This window comes from Pongo abelii, chromosome 8, assembly GCF_028885655.2.
Source record: "Pongo abelii isolate AG06213 chromosome 8, NHGRI_mPonAbe1-v2.0_pri, whole genome shotgun sequence".
Classification (NCBI taxonomy): Eukaryota; Metazoa; Chordata; class Mammalia; order Primates; family Hominidae; genus Pongo; species Pongo abelii.
The window spans coordinates 73,659,015-73,678,355 of record NC_071993.2 but is presented as its reverse complement, the minus strand read 5'-3'; the positions used below and the strand labels follow the sequence as shown (position 1 = coordinate 73,678,355).

Genomic DNA, 19,341 nt, shown 5'->3' with positions numbered 1-19,341 from the left:
TTTTTTGTTTGTTTTTGTTTTTTGTTTTTTGAGACAGGGTCTCACTCTGTGGCCCAGGCTGGAGTACAGTGGTGCAATCACGGCTCACTGCAACCTCAACCTCGCAGGCTCAATTGATCTACCACCTCTGCCTCCCGAGTAGCTGGAACTACAGGTTCACACTACCACACCCGGCTAATTTTTGTACTTTTTGTAGAGATGGGGTTTGCCATGTTGTCCAGGCTGGTCTCAAACTCCTGGGCTCAAGCAATTCCCCCACCTCGGCCTGCCAAGGTGCTGGAATTACAGGCATAAGCCACCATGCCCAGCTTAAATTCTTAATGAAGACTTGTTTTCCTCTAATCTCTTGTGCTCTCTGGAGCAGTGGGTGCATAGGGGGGATAAAAAAAGCAACAGAGAACTGAGGGTTACAGAAAGTTAAATTCCAGCTTAACTGAAATAATAGTCTTTTACTGGGCAAAATGAAGTCTCTCAAATACGTGATGTTTGTCTTCACCCTCACATGTTCCAGGATTGAATTGCTAAGCAGCACCAAGTACTGGTGAGCAAGTGGTGAGGCCCTGCTACCCCTGCATCCACCTTCAAGTCATGTGTGTTGGCTGTTGGGGTGAACAAGCTGACTGCCCCCGACCTATCATGTCCCCATGTCATCACTCAGTCAGACTACATGCCTCCACCTCCTTAGAAACCCTCCCACAAGGACATGAGGACAGCCACCCTTCCACTGAGAGTCCTCTCCCTGGCTCTCAACGGCACATCTGCCCTCCCCTACACCTGTGACCAGGTGCTAGCTAGCCGTCTAGTGTTTGCTGACACTAATACCTATAAGCAACTTGAGGTTGAGACTTGCATCTCATTCATCTCTGTAGCCCCTCCTTCTTCAGAAATGACATTTCCCAGGTGGGCTTATTTATAAATACTTAAAAACTTCCATACACCACTTTCTGATTTGAAAAATACAGGAACTATCTCATATCCCAGAAACTTATAAACGGCTCTTATCTGAACAAATATTATAAGCTACAAACCCTTTTCTCCCTCTTAGGAGTGCCTAGAGTAAACAACTGTGTCCTGGCAGGCCAGTCCCCAAGACCCCGGAAGCCTCTCATCTGGGTGGGAGACACCTGCTGCTGTGTGTCTGCCAGGGAGTCAGCCGGGAAAGGGAGAAGCCCCTTGACCCGCTCTGCTTCCCTTTCACCTGAACGGAGCCCAGACCTTCAGACTTGGGGGATTTGGCCACAGGCAGAGAAAATGGTAAGACATGAGAAAGGACTTCCAGACTGACAGCACGGGCCATGCGGGGCGGGAGAAGGGGAGGGATGAGAGGAGGAAGGCTGTATAATGTGGTTAGGGCATGAGCTAGGGAGGATGGGTGGCTGAGTTGGCTGAGAACAGACCCCCAAATCTCTGCAGGACAACTCATAAGAGTGGCTTTCAATATTTTTTCATCATGACTAAGAGTAAGAAATACCATTTTTCATCATGTCCCAGGAGAGAGAGAGAGAGATAGATAGATAGATAGATAGATCTGTGCATGCACATAGTAAAACTGAAATTAAAGTTACAACATAGTAATTACCATTTTATATGTGGTGATGTACTCTGAGATTTTCTATTTTATTGCATTAAAAAATTGCTGGTCTCAACCCACTGACTTGACTTAACAATTCACTAGCAGGTCATAGTATGCAACTTAAAAAACTCTGCCCTATCATGTCTCACTTATTTCAGAGGAGCTTCGAGGCTTTGGAATTCCTGCTCTACATAATGCTCCCACCCAGCTGAGCACCTGCTGTACGTCACACACCACACCCGATGCTGGCGGAGATGGGGAGAGCAGAGAAGGGTCACACACATAGACCGGAGGGCCATGTGCTCAAGGTGGCAACAAAAGCATCCATGTGCCACACAGACCTGAAACCTGGGGGCATTTAGCCACCAGTGAGCACCAAGGTCAGGTACCACCTCCCAGTGGTTGGCATCAGAAAGCAGACAGAAGTATCCTTGTCCTGCTCAGCCTCCATGCCCTGTTGAGATCCCAGACCTCCCTCCTTCTCTCCCTGAGAATGGCTCAGAGGGTGGAGGAAGATCACGTGGCAGCTCTATTCAGAAATAAGAGGATGACTGAGTTGATCCTGGCAGCTGCCTGGATGCTGAGAGCCTCCACGTCTTTCCAGCGCCAGGCTGGGGCTGCTTTGGGGAGGTCCCTTTAGGGTGGCTGTCCTTCTGATTCACTTGGGTCTTGTTTCAGAGCTGCCTGTTCTCCACTTACTAAAGCTTTAAAGGCCACTCATGCATCTCAAATTTATTTCCCATAAAAATTTTGTTTTATTTTTCCACCACCCTCTAAGCATTCTGGAAGGAAAAAATAAGCCACTCTGAAGGCATCCTAAGTTTCTACAATTATCCCAGTGAGGTGCTGCAGGAGCTCAGCTACAAGCAGCGAAGAGTGCAGAACTATTTCCATAATGGAAGACCGTGCAGCCCTATCTTTGTCGCTGTCACTGCAGCCCCTCCTTCCTCCAGCAGGCCCTTTCATTCTCACCTCCCTCCAGCCTGGGGATGAAGGCTGTGACCTGGCTCTGCTGCTGGTTTGGGAGTTGAGAAGCCACTCAAGTAACTCGGATGGATCAGGGAGAGATAGAAAATAGAAGCAGAGAGACTCCAGCAAGGAAACAGTGGCTGCCTCCATATGCCCCCTCTCTCGAGCTCGGGGGCAGGGGAAGAACAACCAAGGCCTCCTGCAGTGGACAAGGCCCTGGGATCAGTCAAGCTCTTTCAGGAGCAGCTGGCCACTTGGGGTAAACCAGGAGCCCCTCCTGGACAGCGACAGCCCCTGACATTTCCATATCACCGAGGCCTGGCTGAGGCCAGGCAGCAGGGGCTCTGTCCCAGGCTGAACTGACTGGGAAACACAGCCCAGTCACTGATGTCTCTCTTACCTGACCAGGTGTGTGATAGGCACTTGGCCATGAAGGCTTAGAGCTTCGGTTTCTACCTGTGTCAAGGGGAGGCCATCACCCTGTGGACGTGGGACTGCACATGACCATTCTTGGTAAGATGTAAGATGCTTCCACGTCGAAATTATTACTGTCATTCTGCAGAAAAGCAAGATATGTCTATGCAAGAGGAGCCAAAACAGCCGATCTTTGCTCTGTGGCTGTGTCTGCTAAGAGATATTGTCAGCCTTTTAGAAGGGGAAGGACCAGGAGATCTGGGCCACCCTTGCTGCCCACTTTAGTGCAAGTCACTTCTTGGACTGCAGCCAACATAGATACCCACTAGACCTGCTCCCCTATCTGGGCAAAAGCCACCTTCTTATCTTGAACCACCTTCTGGGGGTGGGGGATAAGCTTCATCTGAAAGATGAGAGGGCGCTGAGATTCACAGAGCTGCTGTGAGCCTTCCAAGGCCACAGTTAGGATATGGGGAAGCCAAAGCCGGTGCTGGTGAGACCCACCTGTCTACCCACTGCACACCTAGCTCTGGTCTTGCTCAGTTACTGCCCCATTTGGATGAGCAGCAGAAGGAAGTGGAGGCATCACGAGGGGCCACAATGAACAGAGACAGGAGAGGAAGGACCCAGGCAAGAAGGGCCTGGCCAGGAATGCAGGGGGCGAAGTGCTCAAAAGCAAGCCCCTGGGTGAGCAGGACAGCACAGGAGGGAGAGCCACGCAGGCCAAGGCACTTCTGGGCAGGCTCCTTTTGCTTAGAGAATACTCAGAGGCCCCAGTGACCCAGGAGCCAATCCAGGTGCAAGCTACTTGAGGACTTTGGTCTTGGGAGCATAAGACTAAACCAGAGCCCACCCCCAGGAGCTTCCCAGAGGCCAGGCAAGAGACGTCCATCCTGGGCACAGGGCTGTTCTGGAATCACGTATTCCTATCCTGGCACCACGGCAGTCTCACTGTGCAACCTGATGCACTCTCATGATGTGTTTGGGCCTCGGTTGATTCACCTGTCCAAGGAAAGACTCAGAACCTCAAAGGTCAGCTGGTCCCACCTCCCCCCCAGCCAGGGTCAGAGTCCTGCCTGTGGCACTGCTGACAGATGGGCACTCGCACCACATGAGGCAGGCCATTCCCCATCAGATGGGCCCAAACTACTAGGACTCATCTGATGGGGAATGGCCTGCCTCATGTTGCTTTTAATCAAATGGCATAATGGCTATAAAAGGGCTTAAGAAAATGAAAGCATAACTGAAGGGGCTTATTATGAACATCATTGGCATTAGAACAACATTTCCACATTAGGGGCCACGTGAGAGAGGATGAACTGGGGCCAAGCCACTGAAGGAGGGTGCTGTGGAGGGGAGGGCACACAGAGACCCCACCTAGTGCCCAGGTTGTCTGGGCAGGTTAGACCACTAGCTGGAGTTGAGGCTCAGCTCTCTGAGGTCCTGATGAGACAGGAGACACATAATCGCTGCAAGAGGAAGGAGGGACCGCTTCCTGACCTCAGCAGAACCCAACCTCCTGGGATTTGCTGTTTGCAGAAGGCACCTATCAGACCCCTGGTTCCCTGGTGGTGAGGACCCTGGCGGGCTGGGCTGACAGGGAGCAGCGTGTTTCTTCTGGAAGGCATAGAGAGGCTGTGCTGATCATGGCTGTCTAGTGGGCCCTGCTCACTCCTGTGAAGAGGTCTCTGTGAAGCCAGGGGGCTCAGGGAGGAAAAAGCACACAGAGGGCCAGAGCCAAAGGGTCTGAGACCGCCTGGGCTGGCAGGTGAGACCTGGAGAGGGAGAGCTTGTGGCCCACAGTGGCCTGGCTAGTTCAGAGCTGCACTGTGGTGAAAGCCAAGGCCGTCTACCTGCCAGGGAAAGCCAGTGTCCCACCCAGCACCCGGTAGGCAACAGGGCCTCAAAATGTCTACCTTCCCAAGCCCCATGTCCTTTGCTCAGGCATCTTAGACAGAAAGCCCAAGCTTCTCCTCCCACCTGTGAAGGTCGACTCCAGAATCCTGTGTCCCATGAGTGCCGCGTGCAGCAGCCCAGGGCCAGGTGGGCCAGGCCTACTCACCTACGATCTCATTCTCCTCCAGGTTGATGGTCTCCAGCGCCGGCAGGGTGGTGAGCTGCTCAGGGAAGTCCTGGAACTGGTTCCGGGACAGGTCAATGGCCTTGAGGTGCTGCAGGGCACTGACCTCGCTGGGGAGGCGGTGTAGGAAGTTCCCCTCCAGGTGGAGCTCTGCCGCGTGCAGGGAAGGAGAAAGAACAGGATGAGAAGGGGGCCACCCTGAGACCACAGTGACTGCCCGCTATGGCTCTCACCCTGCCTGGGCCAGGAAGGCATAGAGGAAGCCCTAGGCCACAGAGGGAGCCCCACACAGGGCTGATTCCATGTTTATTTGTGCTAGAGGAGGGGTCACCCTCCTACCACTGCCTGGGGCCTGCCACCTGTCACTCCAGCTGAGGCCGCCTGCTGCTGACTTTGGAATGGAAGGCTCTCCCAGCAGAAGCCCGGGCCTCAGCGAGGGGTCAGGAGGTGCTGGCTCCTCCCTCAGACAAAGCCTCAACTCCAGGCCCTGATGGGGCAGGTCAGGATGGGCAGCCTCTCCCCCTCGGGGCTCCCCATACTCCATTTAGGGGACACCACTCTCCATGGCCCTCCCTGCTCAAGGAGCCACCAGAGGCAGCCACATTCTTTCAGTGTCACGTGCCCCTTCTCCCCTAGCCAACCACAGCTGACCCAATGTGGGTGGGTTCCTGCTCCGAGAGCAGCCGCTCTAAAAGCTGGTCAGCGACCTGTGCAGGGACCTACATGGGAAGGCAGCTGGGCCGGGGGAGTCCCTCTGCTGGGAACTCGGCTGAGGCAGTACCAAGAGACGGGGCCAGATATAGTGTGGGCTGAAGCTGAGATGCCACAATCTAGTGAGAGAAGCTGGGCGCCCACAGGGCCCTGTGCAGGGAGGAGAGCTGGGGGGCAGGAAGCAAGGGTAGCAGGTGGTAGAGGAGCACAGCCCAGGGCTGATGGGAGGAGGAACTGGAGTCCCCATGCTTGGGTACACACCAGCCGTGCCCCTACTTTCACTGTTCTTCCTTACGACGTTATTTAATCCCCGCAGAAAGGACCTCGTCTCACCTGTAGCAAGGAGCTAACATCATAATGCCTGTCTCTAGGGCTGTGAGAGGATTAAGTCTGTGAACACAGGTGAAGCAGCATGACAGGGAGAGGCAGAGGTAAGACCCCAGGGGCTGTCCAGTCCCCATCCAGGTGTGGCCTTACAGTGAGTGTCTCCCCACCCTGTCTGACCCGAGGGAAACTGAGGCCCAGAAATGCTGAGTAACCTGAAGAATGCCCCCCAGTTCTTCTCCCAGGGCTGGCTTTGTGGGCATGGGGCCAGTGTATTCACATGAGGTCTCATGATCAGAAGGGCCCCACACTTGGGGTGGAATGCCTTGTATGGCCATCTTGAATGTCTTAATAATTTTATCCTTGAATCTGAGTTTTATCAGTGGAGCTGGGTCATGGAGTCTGAGCTCGCACATGATACGACCTCCTACTGCCTCCCCAGGATGGCGGCCTGCTCTCCTGCCTGGCCTCCCCCTCCTCATCCCTGCTCTGCAATGACACTGCACCCTCCACTTCGGCAGGGAGGGTCAGAGTCAGGCGTGTGTTCCATGTGTCTCAGGGTGGAGCACGCAGGCAGCAGCTCTCCCTCACCCTCACCCAGGGCCACTGGGGCTTAGCAGCAGTGAGCCTCTTACCCACCCCTGAGCTAGGCACTGAGCAGGTCCTGACGCACAGGTTTAAAGAGCCTTGGAGTTGCCTGCCTGCCAAGGCTGAGGGTGGTGGACTCTTAGGCAGGGAAGACCTGGCTCAGCTTCCTCAGATCACCCCAGGCCAGGGTGGAAGGCAGTCAGTCCAGCATCTGGTAAGGGCAGAAACCTAGCAGCTGTCAGGCCTGAGGGTGGTTGCGTGGGTGCCCTGCATTGTGGACAGGGCCCCTGGGCCCTCTGAGTCTGTCCTTCCTCCCTTCTGCCTTCCAACCTTTCTGAGTCTGGTTTGAGTTTGTCCTTCTGGCCTACTCCAGGCACCTCCGGAGAAAATAAGCCACAAAATATGAATTATATAATTTCATGATTCTATATATGATTTTAATGCTCTCATAATTGCACTTAAAACTAGCATTCCACAACATAAATGGTAAAATTCATGCTAAATTTTGATCTTTCCTTACTTAGAACGACATGAAATAGTAAATGAAAGGCACCATGACATGCTGAGAGAGACTGTAAAAGAAAGGGAAAAGCTTCCTATGTAACTTTTAGAAAAATGACCCCTGATTTCTGGAGTCATTTATCTCTGTGCACCACCAATTTTGCAGCTGGCCCTGCCCCTCCCTCAGTGCTCCATGCCTGCTTTTCCACAGCCCCACAATGCAGCTGCTCTGAGGTCCCCACAGCCCCTCCCAGGTATCCCTACAGTGAAAGCTGACCCCTTGCCCCGTTCCCAGCGTCTCTGTGTATACACACACACACACACACACACACACACACACACACACGTGTGCACACGCGCGCGCGCGCGCCTGGGTACCAGCCCCACTGCAAGTGCCCTGCTCCAGCACACTGGGGTTCTTGGGAGGAACTACATCTGATTCATCTTTGTCCCTACATCCAGCCTCTTGCAGGCACCTTGTGTCACTCAGAAAATATGTGATAAATAATGACTCTTCTCCCCTCAGGAGGCAAATAGACAGTGCAGGGGGCCTGGACTGCCTTCCATTTTTCCATCTTCAGGGACGTCAGAACCCAAGGTTCCATCAACAGGTCCAGTGCTTGCTTCATGCAAACCCAGGCTTCCCCTGGCAGCCAGGTTCTTGAATAGCCACACCTTAAACCACAGAACGCTGCTATCCAGATCACCATTATAAGGTCACAGTGTTGGGAGCCCGGCAGAGTGGCTCATAAGGTCACAGTGTTAGAGGCCGGGCAGAGTGGCTTATGCCTGTAATCCCAGCACTTTGGGAGCTCAAGGCAGGAGGATCACTCAAGGCCAGGAGTTCAAGACCAGCATAGGAAGACCCTGTCTCTACAAAAAATACAAAAAAATTAGCCAGGCATGGTGGTGTGCAGCTATAGTCCCAGCTACTCAGGAGGCTGAGGTGGGAGGATCGCTTGAGCTCAGGAGGTGGAGGCTGCAGTGTGAGCCATGATGCTGCCACTGCACTCCATCCTGGGGAACAGAGCGAGTCCCTGTCTCAAAAATAAATAAGTAATAAAAATAAAATGCTCTTTACCCACACATTTGTGAGGCTTGCTGCCTGACTTTATGTGTGTCTTTGCTCAAATGTTACTCTATCTAAAGTAAGATCCCTTCCCATTGGGTTCCCACTCCCTGCAGTATTAACCTTCATAGCATCTGTTATCACCTAACATGCTGACTTATCTGTGTATTCACTGACTCTTCCCATGAGAACAGAAGCTGCACAAGGGTGAGGCTTTGCCTACACTGTAGAAACGTGCGCATGACACTGCCCAGTACATAGTGAGCACTCAATAATGATGAGTACATTATGATGAGTATATAAATGAATTAGTGATGAGTACATAAATGAATGAATGAATGAATCTATCACCCTTCCAGTTCTGCCAAATATCTGTTCCATATACACTACTATTTTTCCTTAAAATTGATTTGTTCTTTCTTACTTATATAAAAAGAAAAATAGGCTGGTCGCGGTGGCTCACGTCTGTAATCCTAGCACTTTGAGAGGCCGAGGTGGGCGGATGACCTGGGGTCAGGAGTTCAAGACCAGCCTGACCAACATGGTGAAACCCTGTCTCTACTAAAAATACAAAAATTAGCTGGGTGTGGTGGCGGGCACCTGTAATCCCAGCTACTTGAGGGGCTGAGGCAGGAGAATCGCTTGAACCCGGGAGTCGGAGGTTGCAGTGAGCCAAGATCGCGCCACTGCACTCCAGTCTGGCAGCAGAGCGAGACTCCATCTCAAAAAAAAAAAAAAAAAAAATTGGCCAGGCATGGTGGCGGGCACCTGTAATCCCAGTTATTTCAGAGGCTGAGGCAGGAGAATTCCTTGAACCCAGGAGGTGGAGGTTGCAGTAGCTGAGATGGTGTCACTGCACTACAGCCTGGGCAACAGAGCAAAACTCCATCTCAAAAAAAAAAAAAAAAAAGGAAAAGAAAAAAAAGAAAATAGTTGTTATTGTGTTCCACAAAAATAATGTTACTCAATTCTCTCTGGACACTGTTGCCAGATGAGGAATCTGGGCCCTAGGTGGATTTACACCAGTCTGGAGTTGGGGGGAAGAGCACATTCCAGGCTGGGAGCAGCTGCCCTGTGGAGTTGCTCAGAAGTCACTTTGCTGGAACAGACATTTCTTCTTAGCTGAGAACATGGCCCACTTTCTCTGGCCATTTGGTTCTTGTTTAGTTTATTTCTCTAAGCCCTCATTTCCAAGGAACAGGCAGCCATGCTCCATGGTCTGGCTGCCAACAGCACCTCCAAATCCGCAGTTTGCAGCCTGTCTGTCAGCAAGGCCTGTATGGGCCACAGAGGGAGCAGCCTGGCCTCCGTGGGGCATCAGTGGGTGATCACAGGGCATTTTTGAGGACACAGCTTTGCTTCCAGGTACCATTCAGTGTTGCAGACAGGGAGGTGGCCAAAGTCCTTGATGGTGCCAGCTGTGCCCAGGTTTGTTTCATTTCCATGTCTGGAATCCCAGCATGCCTGCACCACCTACAGGAAGGCTCCCCAACAGCCCACCCAGCTCTCATCCCTCCCTCCCTGGGACCTGCTGCATCCTGCACCCCACCAGAAGATCCGCTCGCCTACACAGACGCCCAGGACATGAGCCAGTGTCCAGAAGTGGTGTACAGCCCCATGCACAGTGGGGGAGTCGGGCCGCCCTGAACCTCTCCCCCTGAGGCTTGTGGTGGGAGGCTGTACAGTGGGTTATGGGGGTTACAAACACACGCTCTGGGGCTAGATGTCCCAGGATTCTTCCTGACTGTGTGAACTCAGGCAGGCTGTTTGTCTTTGCCTCCATTTCTTCATCTGTGAAATGAGGACTGTACTAGATCCTCTTTCTCTGTAGGGTTGTTGTAAGGTTTCAGTGAAATAATACATGAAAAAGACTTTGAACAGTGCTAGGCACATAGTAAATACCACGTAAATATTGAGATAGACAGGAGGATGGATGGACGGACGGACTGATAGATACGGCAAACCACACAGGGCAGCCAGAGGAACCCAGGAATCTTGTTAGTACTGAGTTACTTATGTCCTAGACCTGTATGGCTAACTGCCCATGCTTAGGCTGAGGAAAGAAGAAAATGCTTCAAAAAGCCCCCTCGAATTAGCTGGGCGTGGCGGCATGCTCCTGTAGTCCCAGCTACTCAGAGGCTGAAGCAGGAGAATTGCTTGAACCCTGGAGGTGGAGGTTGCAGTGAGCCAAGATCGCACCACTGCACTCCAGCTTGTGTGACAGAGCCAGACTCTGTTTCAAAAAAAAAAAAAAAAAATCTCCCAAGGGGCCCTGAGGCATTTGGGAACACGGGTTTGGAGCACCAAGCATCAGGAAGCTGATAAACACAGCCAGTGTCACAGACACACAGCGTATTCACTTGGGGGGAATCTCAGAAGCTGCTGGCCTGGGCTCTCACACTATAGGGCCAGACTCCACACACAGCTTGGCAGGGCCACCAGGATAACTGCCAGAGGGTAGGGAGGAGAATCTCCCCTCACTTGATTTTGTTATCCCCAATTTTTTGACATGTTCAGAATTTTTTTTTTTTTTTTTTTTTTGAGACAGAGTCTCGCTCTGTTGCCCAAGCTGGAGTGCAGTGGTGCGATCTTGGCTCACTGCAAGATCCACCTCCCGGGTTCAAGCCATTCTCCTGCCTCAGCCTCCCAAGTAGTAGGGACTACAGGCGCCTGCCACCACGCCCGGCTAATTTTTTTGTTGTTGTTGTATTTTTAGTAGAGACAGGGTTTCACCATGTTAGCCAGGATGGTCTCAATCTCCTGACCTCGTGATCTGCCCGCCTCGGCCTCCCAAAGTGCTGGGATTACAGGCGTGAGCCACCGCGCCCGGCCGACATGTTCAGAATTTTTTTAAATAGCCTTTTATCAAACCAACTCAGGCATGAGTCTAATTATATTTCCACAGTGGCTGAGAAAAATAAGAAGCATCTACCCCGGAGACATTTCCAAGAGCCTGTTGGGAGCTTGCCCCTGTCTGCAGTCTTGGGGGTCATGGCCGACGCGGCCGTGGAAGCTGATGTGGGGGCTGTGATGTTTAATTTTATTTGTCGACTTGAGTAGGCTAAGGGATGCCCAGACAGCTGGTCAAACATGATTTCTGGATGTTCTGTTAGGTTTTTCTGGAGGAGATCAGCATTTAAATCAGTGGACTGAGTAAAGAAGATCTCAGCCAGGCGCAGTGGCTCACGCCTGTAATCCCAGCAGTTTGGGAGGCTGAGGCAGACGGATCACTTGAGATCAAGAGTTCGAGACCAGCCTGGCCAACATGGTGAAACTCCATCTCTATTAAAAATACAAAAATTAGCCAGGCAGGGTGGCACGTACCTGTAATCCCTGCTTCTTGAGAGGCTGAGGCACGAGAATCCGAGGCACAAGAATCCCAGGAGAAAGAGGTTGCAGTAGCTGAGATCGCACCACTGCACTCCAGCCTGGGCTACAAAGTGAGACTCTATCTAAAAAAAAAAAGTAATAATGATAGCTAACACCTATTACTACGCTAATAGAGCATTACTACATTTGAGGCACTTGTTCTAGGGATTTACATGTAATCATCATTGTGATTTTTCTATAACCCATTACCATCAATTTACAAAGAGGTGAAATAACTTGCCCAAGGTCACAGAAACCCCAGCCTCTCCCCAAGGTATGTGACTTTCCTCTCCCAACCCCCAAACCAGGATTTGAACCCCAGCCAGCCATGTCCAGAGCCTGACTCCTCATCTCGTCCATCATTGTCCTGTCTCATGGGCTCTGCATTTTTCCCCTCCCTAAGAGAAGCAGGCCACCCTGGCACCTCACTTCATCCAGTTTTACACCCCTAATCCCTTCAATACCTGTTCTCAGAATACATAACCATTAAATCCTTGCTTATTCAGTGGCCAAAGAATGACAAGAGGAGAACCAGGAAGGACCTGGTTATGTTCCAACTCATCAGGTGTCCTTGGGCCCATCCTCTCTCTGGGTGGCCTCATGAGAAGGTCTTTCCTGCCTGTTTATCACAGGCTGTGATGATGAGCTGAGAGAGCTGTGAAAGGCAGGATAAGCTACACAAGTCACATATTTACTAAGCACCTACTATATGCTCAGCCTAGTCACATATTTACTAAGCACCAACTATATGCTCAGCCTAGTCACATATTTACTAAGCACCTGCTATATGCTCAGCCTTGTAACTGAACGTAAAAAAGGTAATCTTTGTTTTTTGGAGTTTTTTTTGAGATGGAGTTTTGCTCTTTCGCCCAGGCTGGAGTGCAGTGGTGTGATCTTGGCTCACTGCAACCTTCACTCCCCGGGTTCAAGCAATTCTCCTGCCTCAGCCTCCCAAGAAGCTGGGATTATAGGCGCCCACCACCACACTCAGCTAATTTTTGGACTTTTACGAGAGACAGGGTTTTGCCATGTTGGCCAGGCTAGTCTCGAACTCCTGACCACAGGTGATACACCCGCCTCGGCCTTCCAAAGTGCTAGGATTACAGTCAGGAGCCACCATGCCCGACCAGAAAAGGGTAATCTTTGAAAATTAAATACACTCAACAAGGCCAGGCGCAGTGGCTCATGCCTGTAATCCCAGCATTTTAGGAGGCCAAGGTGGGTGGATCACTTGGGGCCAGGAGTTCAAGACCAGCCTGCACAACAGGGTGAAACTCTGTCTCTACTAAAAATACAAAAATCAGTCAGGAATGGCGGTACACAGCTGTAATCCCAGCTACTCGGGAGGCTGAGGCAGGAGAATTACTTGAACCCGGGAGGTGGAGGTTGCAGTGAGCCAAGATCATGCCACTGCACTCCAGCCTGGGCAACGGAGTGAGAGTGAGACTTTCTTAGAGACAGAAGACACATGACACTTGGTTCCTGGATTATGGAACCTTTGCAGAAACAAAACTGAAAGCCAACATGATAGCAGGAATCAAAAGAGAAAATAAGAGAGGGTCAGCGCAGCTGTGACACATGGATTGCAGGAAGCCAGTCAGAGCCAATGATGCCAAAACAGCCTCCACTTACTCAACAAATATTACTCAGCACCTACCACAGGGCAGGCTCTGCTAGACAGCGGGAAATCATGGCAATGAGACAGACTAGATCCCAACCTTAACAAGCTTACAGACGAGTGCAGGGAGAAATAGTAAACAAGAAAAGGTTATTTCAGATTGCTAGGAAGGAATTTGAGGTCAGAGTGAAAAAAAACAGTTCTGCAAAAAGCCCAGGGAAAAGCTATCTTCTTCTTGTTGTTGTTTTATTGCAGTGGTTAGAACTTTGAGGATGAGAGTGGACATACTTGCCTTGTTCCCAGCTTGGAGGAAAGCCTTTCATCATTAAGTCTGATGTTAGCTGTAGGATTTTTGAAGATGCTCTTTACCAAGTTGAGGTAGTTTCTCTGTATTTCTAGTGTACTGAGAGTTGGAGTTTGTCAAATGCTTTTTCTTTGTCAAATGATATGATTGTGTGATTCTTCTTCTTTTGCCTTTTTTTTTTTTTTTTTTTTTTTGAGATGAAGTCTGGTTCCGTCCCCCAGACTGGAGTGCAGTGGCACGATCTCGGCTCACTGCAACTTCTGCCTCCCGGGTTCAAGCGATTCTCCTGTCTCAGCCTCCCGAGTAGCTGGGATTACAAGTGCATGCTGCCACTATGCCCAGCTGATTTTTTGTATTTCACTAGAGACGGGGTTTCCCCATGTTGCCCAGGCTGGTCTTGAACTCCCAAGCTCAGGCAATCCACTGACCTCGGCCTCCCAAAGTGCTAGGATTACAGGTGTGAGCCACCTTGCCCAGCCTAGCCTTTTCATATAATAGATTACACTGATTGATTTCTAAAGTTGGACCCAGACTTGCACACCTGGAATAATTGATAAATCCCACTTACACATGTCATATATTCTTCTTATACATTGCTGAATTTGACTGGTAATATTTTGCTGCGAATCTTTCCATCTGTGTTCATAGGAGATATTGGTCTGTATTTTCTTTTTCTTTCACATTTTTTGTACCGTCTTTGTCTCCATTTGATATCAGAGTAATATCAACTTCATAGCATGGATTGGGAAGCATGCCTTTCCCTTCTATTTTCTGGAAGAGGCTGTGTAAAATTGATGTTAATTCTCATTTTAAAAGTTTGACAGAATTCTCCAATGCAATCACCTGGGCTTGGAGATTTCTTCTTTGGGATCTTTTTATTTATGAATTCCACTTATTTGATAGTCATAGGTCTATTCAGATCTTCTATTTCATCTTGGCTGAGTTTTAGTGGTTTGTGGTTTTCAAGAACATGGTCCATTTCTTCTAAGTTGCCAAATTTATAAGAATAAAGTTGTTTATAATAAACCTAATAGGTTTTGAGTGGGAACTAAACCATGGAGCTGCTTCTAGGCCCCTCCCCAAGGGAGGGCAAAGAGAGCAGGTTCCTGGGGATGGGTGTCCCACTCCTGTCAGTCACCCTCTTGTCCAACCCCTAGGGCTTTATGAATGTCAATGTATGTGACAAATTCCACCAAAATTGATAGAGTAAATCTCCAGGTAGCCAAATCTGAGCTCCATGGGAAGGAAGCATTCCACAGAAAGGCCTTGAATTAGACAGAATGGGGCATGCATCCTGATGTGGAGGGGGGCGGGAGGCGCCGGCAAGACAGCAAGTTCTCCCCAGCCATCCAGCTTCACTTCTCAGAAGCCACAGCCCAGCAGGGTCTCTGAGTTGCTTCTGCTCCCACTGTGGTGTCCACTGGTCTACCCAAGCTGCCTGTGTCACAAGCTCCACAAATCCTCTGTGTGGTAAGGTGGGGTATATATACACAACCAGTTAAAAACAGCCTCTTAGCATTAGCTGAGAAGCAAGTGACCACACCACCTGCTTCCATGGCAAAGAGCCTGACCGGGGACCCGGGGACCTTGAACTGAGGTCTCGCCCTACATCTTCCTGGAGGCAGGTCAGAAAAGCCACTTCTCCCTTCTGAGCCTCAGGGTCCCCATCCGTGAAGACGTGGACTTGGGATCTCTCCAGTTCTGTTCTCACTGAAATTCCTTGTGGAGAGAGATTCCTATGACTGGACCATCATCCTGACTACTTGGCCAGAGACCTCTCTTGTCTGCAACTAAGCCCCCCAGTGTCTTCACCATCACCATATCAGAAGCATCATTCATCAAGAATCTTGCATGCACCAAACCCTACACAGGGCACCTTATATGCATTATCTCCAACCTCACAAAATCACTACGGAGTAGATGTTTCCCCATTTCTCAGATAGGGAAACTGAGGTCCACAAAGGCCAACTGGGGCCAGCAAGGCTGCTGATGCCTTGGCTTTCTTTTTATCTCTTATATGGCCCCAAACCGGGCACTTAAGGTTTTCTCTATTGTTTCCAGTTCAGAGGAAGAACAAAAGTGTGGCCAAAGCCCCAGCCACGGGATCGGCCAGTGTGTTGGGCTTCCAGCCTAACACAGCCACAGCCACGTCTGGCTTTGCTTCTCACCTCTGGAGTCACAGCACCCAGGCCATCTGCCCAAGGTCTCACTGCCCCCTCTTCTGGACAGAGAGGGCTGAGATCTTCTGGTCCCAGAAGACTACATTAGGGGTTCCAAAGATTCTTCCTGCACTCAGGCCAGGGTTCAGAGTGGAACAACCAGGGCTCCCAGGATGGACTGGGGCTCTGGAAAAAGATCCCACTCCATTCCACTCCCAACGTTGTACCCAGCCTGAGAGCAGCCCCCATCATGACATTTCCTTATTGATTAAACCTACTGAACTGTGGTTTCCGGTGTCTGTTAAATGGACCTCTTCTTCCCCAAGTTCCTCTTATTACTTCCTGTACCATCCTTATCTTGGACAATTGCCAAGGCTGACTCAGAGGCCTTAGATTAACCCCAGCTGAGAGAGAAGCTTGCCAATTCCATTAGGGGACAGACAAGGCTGGCCTGCAGTAATTATACAACCCATGCTCGAAGGAATGTGCCAGCTCCAAAAATACCTGCTCACCAAACCTCAATCAGCACCTCGGCTCTGAACCTGCATCAGTGAGCAATCACAGTCCCTGACTGCACGGACTCCCCCGCAGGGCAGAGTCAGATGGTCAGGTGGCAGTGTCCTTCCACCAGCCCATGCTCAGTGTTGAGGAGGCTTCACACAGAGACAGCTGCTGCCCACAGGGGTCAGAGGGCATTTCCAGATGCCACACTCACTCCTTGGGGGTGGACAAGGGGAAGGGGAGAAAAAGCACTTTTAACAAGGTCTGGAACAGACTAAAATGAAGTACTAAACATTCTGCCTCCGTAAAAAAGACTAAGGCAGGCCAGGTGTGGTGGCTCACGCCTGTAATCCCAACACTTTGGGAGGCTGAGACAGGTGGATCACTTGAGTCTAGGAGTTCAAGACTAGCCTGGGCAACATGGCAAGACCCTGTCTCTACAAACAATACAAAAAGTTAGCTGGGTGTGATGGTGTGTGCCATAGTCCCAGCTAGTCGGGAGGCTAAGGTGGGAAGATCACTTGAGCCCAGGAGGCAGAGGTTGCAGTGAGCCGAGATTGCACCACTGCACTCCAGCCTGGGTGACAGAGGGAGACCTGTTTCAAAAGAAAAGACTAAGGTAGCTCTTTTTTCTTGCTGTGTAAACTTGGGCAAGTTACTTGTTACTTATGCTCTGTTTGCTTACAACAGTACCTACCCATGGTGGTATATTATAAATGCTACTATTATGAAGTATATTTATATTTACATAGGCATGGAGTATCTCTAGTACTGGTAATGGTGGTTGTCTCTGGACACGGACTTGGATGTCTGGGGACAGGAGTAGAAGAGCAGACTTATTTTTCCCCACTAGCCTTTCAATCCTCAAAATATCACATTGTGTGCATCTACTGCCTAATCAAAAATAAATAAGTAAATAGGATACTTTTTCAAATGAAGCCTTAGAGCTCTGCAGGTGTGGCAGAGACATAAACAGCAACAAGAGAGGTGCTTGGGAATGGGTAAGAAGGGCAGAGGCAGGTATGGAAACATCTGAATCGCAGAGCAAAGGATGAGCTGCACTTAGAGCCTAGAAGAGGGAAGTGAAGGGAAACTGCAGTCTTCTGCCTTACAGGGTTGCAAGAAGTGTTAGCTTGGGCTCTGGAGGACAGAGGTACCAGAGGCTCAGAGCCACACGGTCCTGGTGTTCCAGGTGTGCCCTCCTCCCCCAACACACTGTACAGAATTCTGGGCTGGGGGTGCAAGGGTGCTGTCAAGGTCTGCTGGTTTCTAGGGGTGGTTAAGACACAGGATGGAAGCGATGCTCTCCTGCTGGTGCAGCAGCAATACATCTCCAGGCTGCCCCAACTCCCCTTCACAGGGAATTTAACTTATTTTTTGTAGCTCTGTAGGTTGGTTGGTCTCTGCTGGGTGGTTCTTCTGCTATATGTAGTAGAGCCTCAAAATGCCCTCTGACCTCAGTGATCCCATCTCTGGGATTCTACTAAGGATGCTGAAGCCCATGACGCTTGGGTTCCTTAACACTGCTAGGAAGGGCTGACCCACTGCCCAGAAGCAGCCATGCAGGGGTCACAAACAGTTTGGCCTTTGCTTCACTGAGGTCATCCAGGTAGCTCCAGGGGTGGGGCGCCCTTGAGGACTGATGGCAAAAACTGATGCAGAAGGACACAACCTTGTCACTGCCTTGGTACCAGGTAGGAACTCTTGATCATCTGCAATTGGGGTCTGCCCCTTGTGCATAACTCAGGGGAGATGGACTCTCCCAGACCCCACTATTCCAGTGGTGGGCTGCACTGAAAGAACCAGAAAATGTGTTTCTGGCCGGGCACTGTGGCTCAGGCCTATTATCCCAACACTTTGGGAGGACAAGATGGGTGGATCATCTGAGGCCAGGAATGTGAGACCAGCCTGACCAACATGGTTAAACCCCATCTCTACTAAAAATACAAAAGTTAGCCGGGTGTGGTGGCAGGTGCCTGTAATCCCAGCTACTCGGGAGGCTGAGGCAGAAGAATTGCTTGAACTCGGGAGGTGGAGGTGGCAGTGAGCAGAGATAGTGCCACTGCACGCCAACCTGGGTGACACAGCAAGACTCCATCTTAAAAAAAAAAAAAAGAAAATGTGTTTCTGACAGAGTAGATCTGCCTGATCCCAGGCCACAACCAAACCTCAGCATCCCACTGACCGCACAAAGCTTCCATGTCTGCCCGGCTCTCCCTGAACATTCCTGAGCCCCCTCTTCTTTTCTCTTTTGTCCACTAAGTAACATCAGCTATTAGAAAAAGTAAACCCAGTGGGCTGAAGTGAAGTAGGAAGCTGGAGAGGAATAGCACACTGTGACCCCACCACCCCAACAGCCTTTCTGAGGACGGTTCCCTTGCTCCCCGGGTTTGGAAATGTCATGTGCCCAGGGGACACCCCCCGTCTCCTCCCTTCCCAGAACTCAAGAAAATAGTAAGTCCTGTGGGGCCCTCACATACACTGTTCACTGGCACACCCCCTTCCCACCCCCAAATACCGTCTAAGACTCCTGACCACGCGTGGACGGCAGCAGCTTTGTGGCATGGCCTGAGGAACAGAGGGACCCGCCCCGTCCTCACCACCCTGGCCTGTTAGCATGAACTCAGTTGCTTTAACCTAGCTTCTCCATGCCCTCTGCCCACACCCACCCCCAGGCACCAGGCATGTAGGGCCCTTGGAGCAGGAAGACCACTCCCCAAGGTGTGCAGAGAGGAGCCAAGGCTGAGGCGTGGCCCCCTGTGGCACCAAGGCGGTTGCCAGAGGTAAAGATAAAGCCTGGTGCCTCCCTCCTGCCTGTCCTAATTGCTAAGATAATGAGGAAAATCGCCCCATTTTCTCTGGCAGGCACCAGGAGCTGCTGCCTGGAGAGCCCTGTGGTGAGGGTAAGAGGCAGCCCAGTGAGCAGCCAGAAGCCCTCTGCAGACAGGCTCCCCCCAGGTGTCATGCACCCTGTGGGCTCACCCTGGGTACATCTCCGAGGTCACCCCTGGGAGGGCCTGGCTCTAAGGAGGAAACCACACTTCCTCCCGGAGTTTATGGCTGGCGGGCATCTCCCTGTCAGGGACAGTGTAAAGAACACACACTTGGGGAAACAGAAAGAGGCAAGAAGTCTGGTGCTGCTGAAAAATCAGAGAAAATGA

General features: G+C 50.9%; 1 protein-coding gene across 5 annotated transcripts in view; it reads right to left on the bottom strand.

The window, feature by feature from the left end:
• Nucleotides 1–19,341, bottom strand: part of LRRC20 (leucine rich repeat containing 20) — a 97,994-nt gene that overhangs the window by 27,575 nt on the left and 51,078 nt on the right. For all 5 annotated transcript variants that reach the window (XM_024254051.3, XM_054522534.2, XM_024254052.3 and 2 more), the window contains one exon: nt 5,019–5,186. In XM_024254051.3, the coding sequence (XP_024109819.2) occupies nt 5,019–5,186 (168 nt within the window). The remainder of the gene's footprint in view (nt 1–5,018; nt 5,187–19,341) is intronic.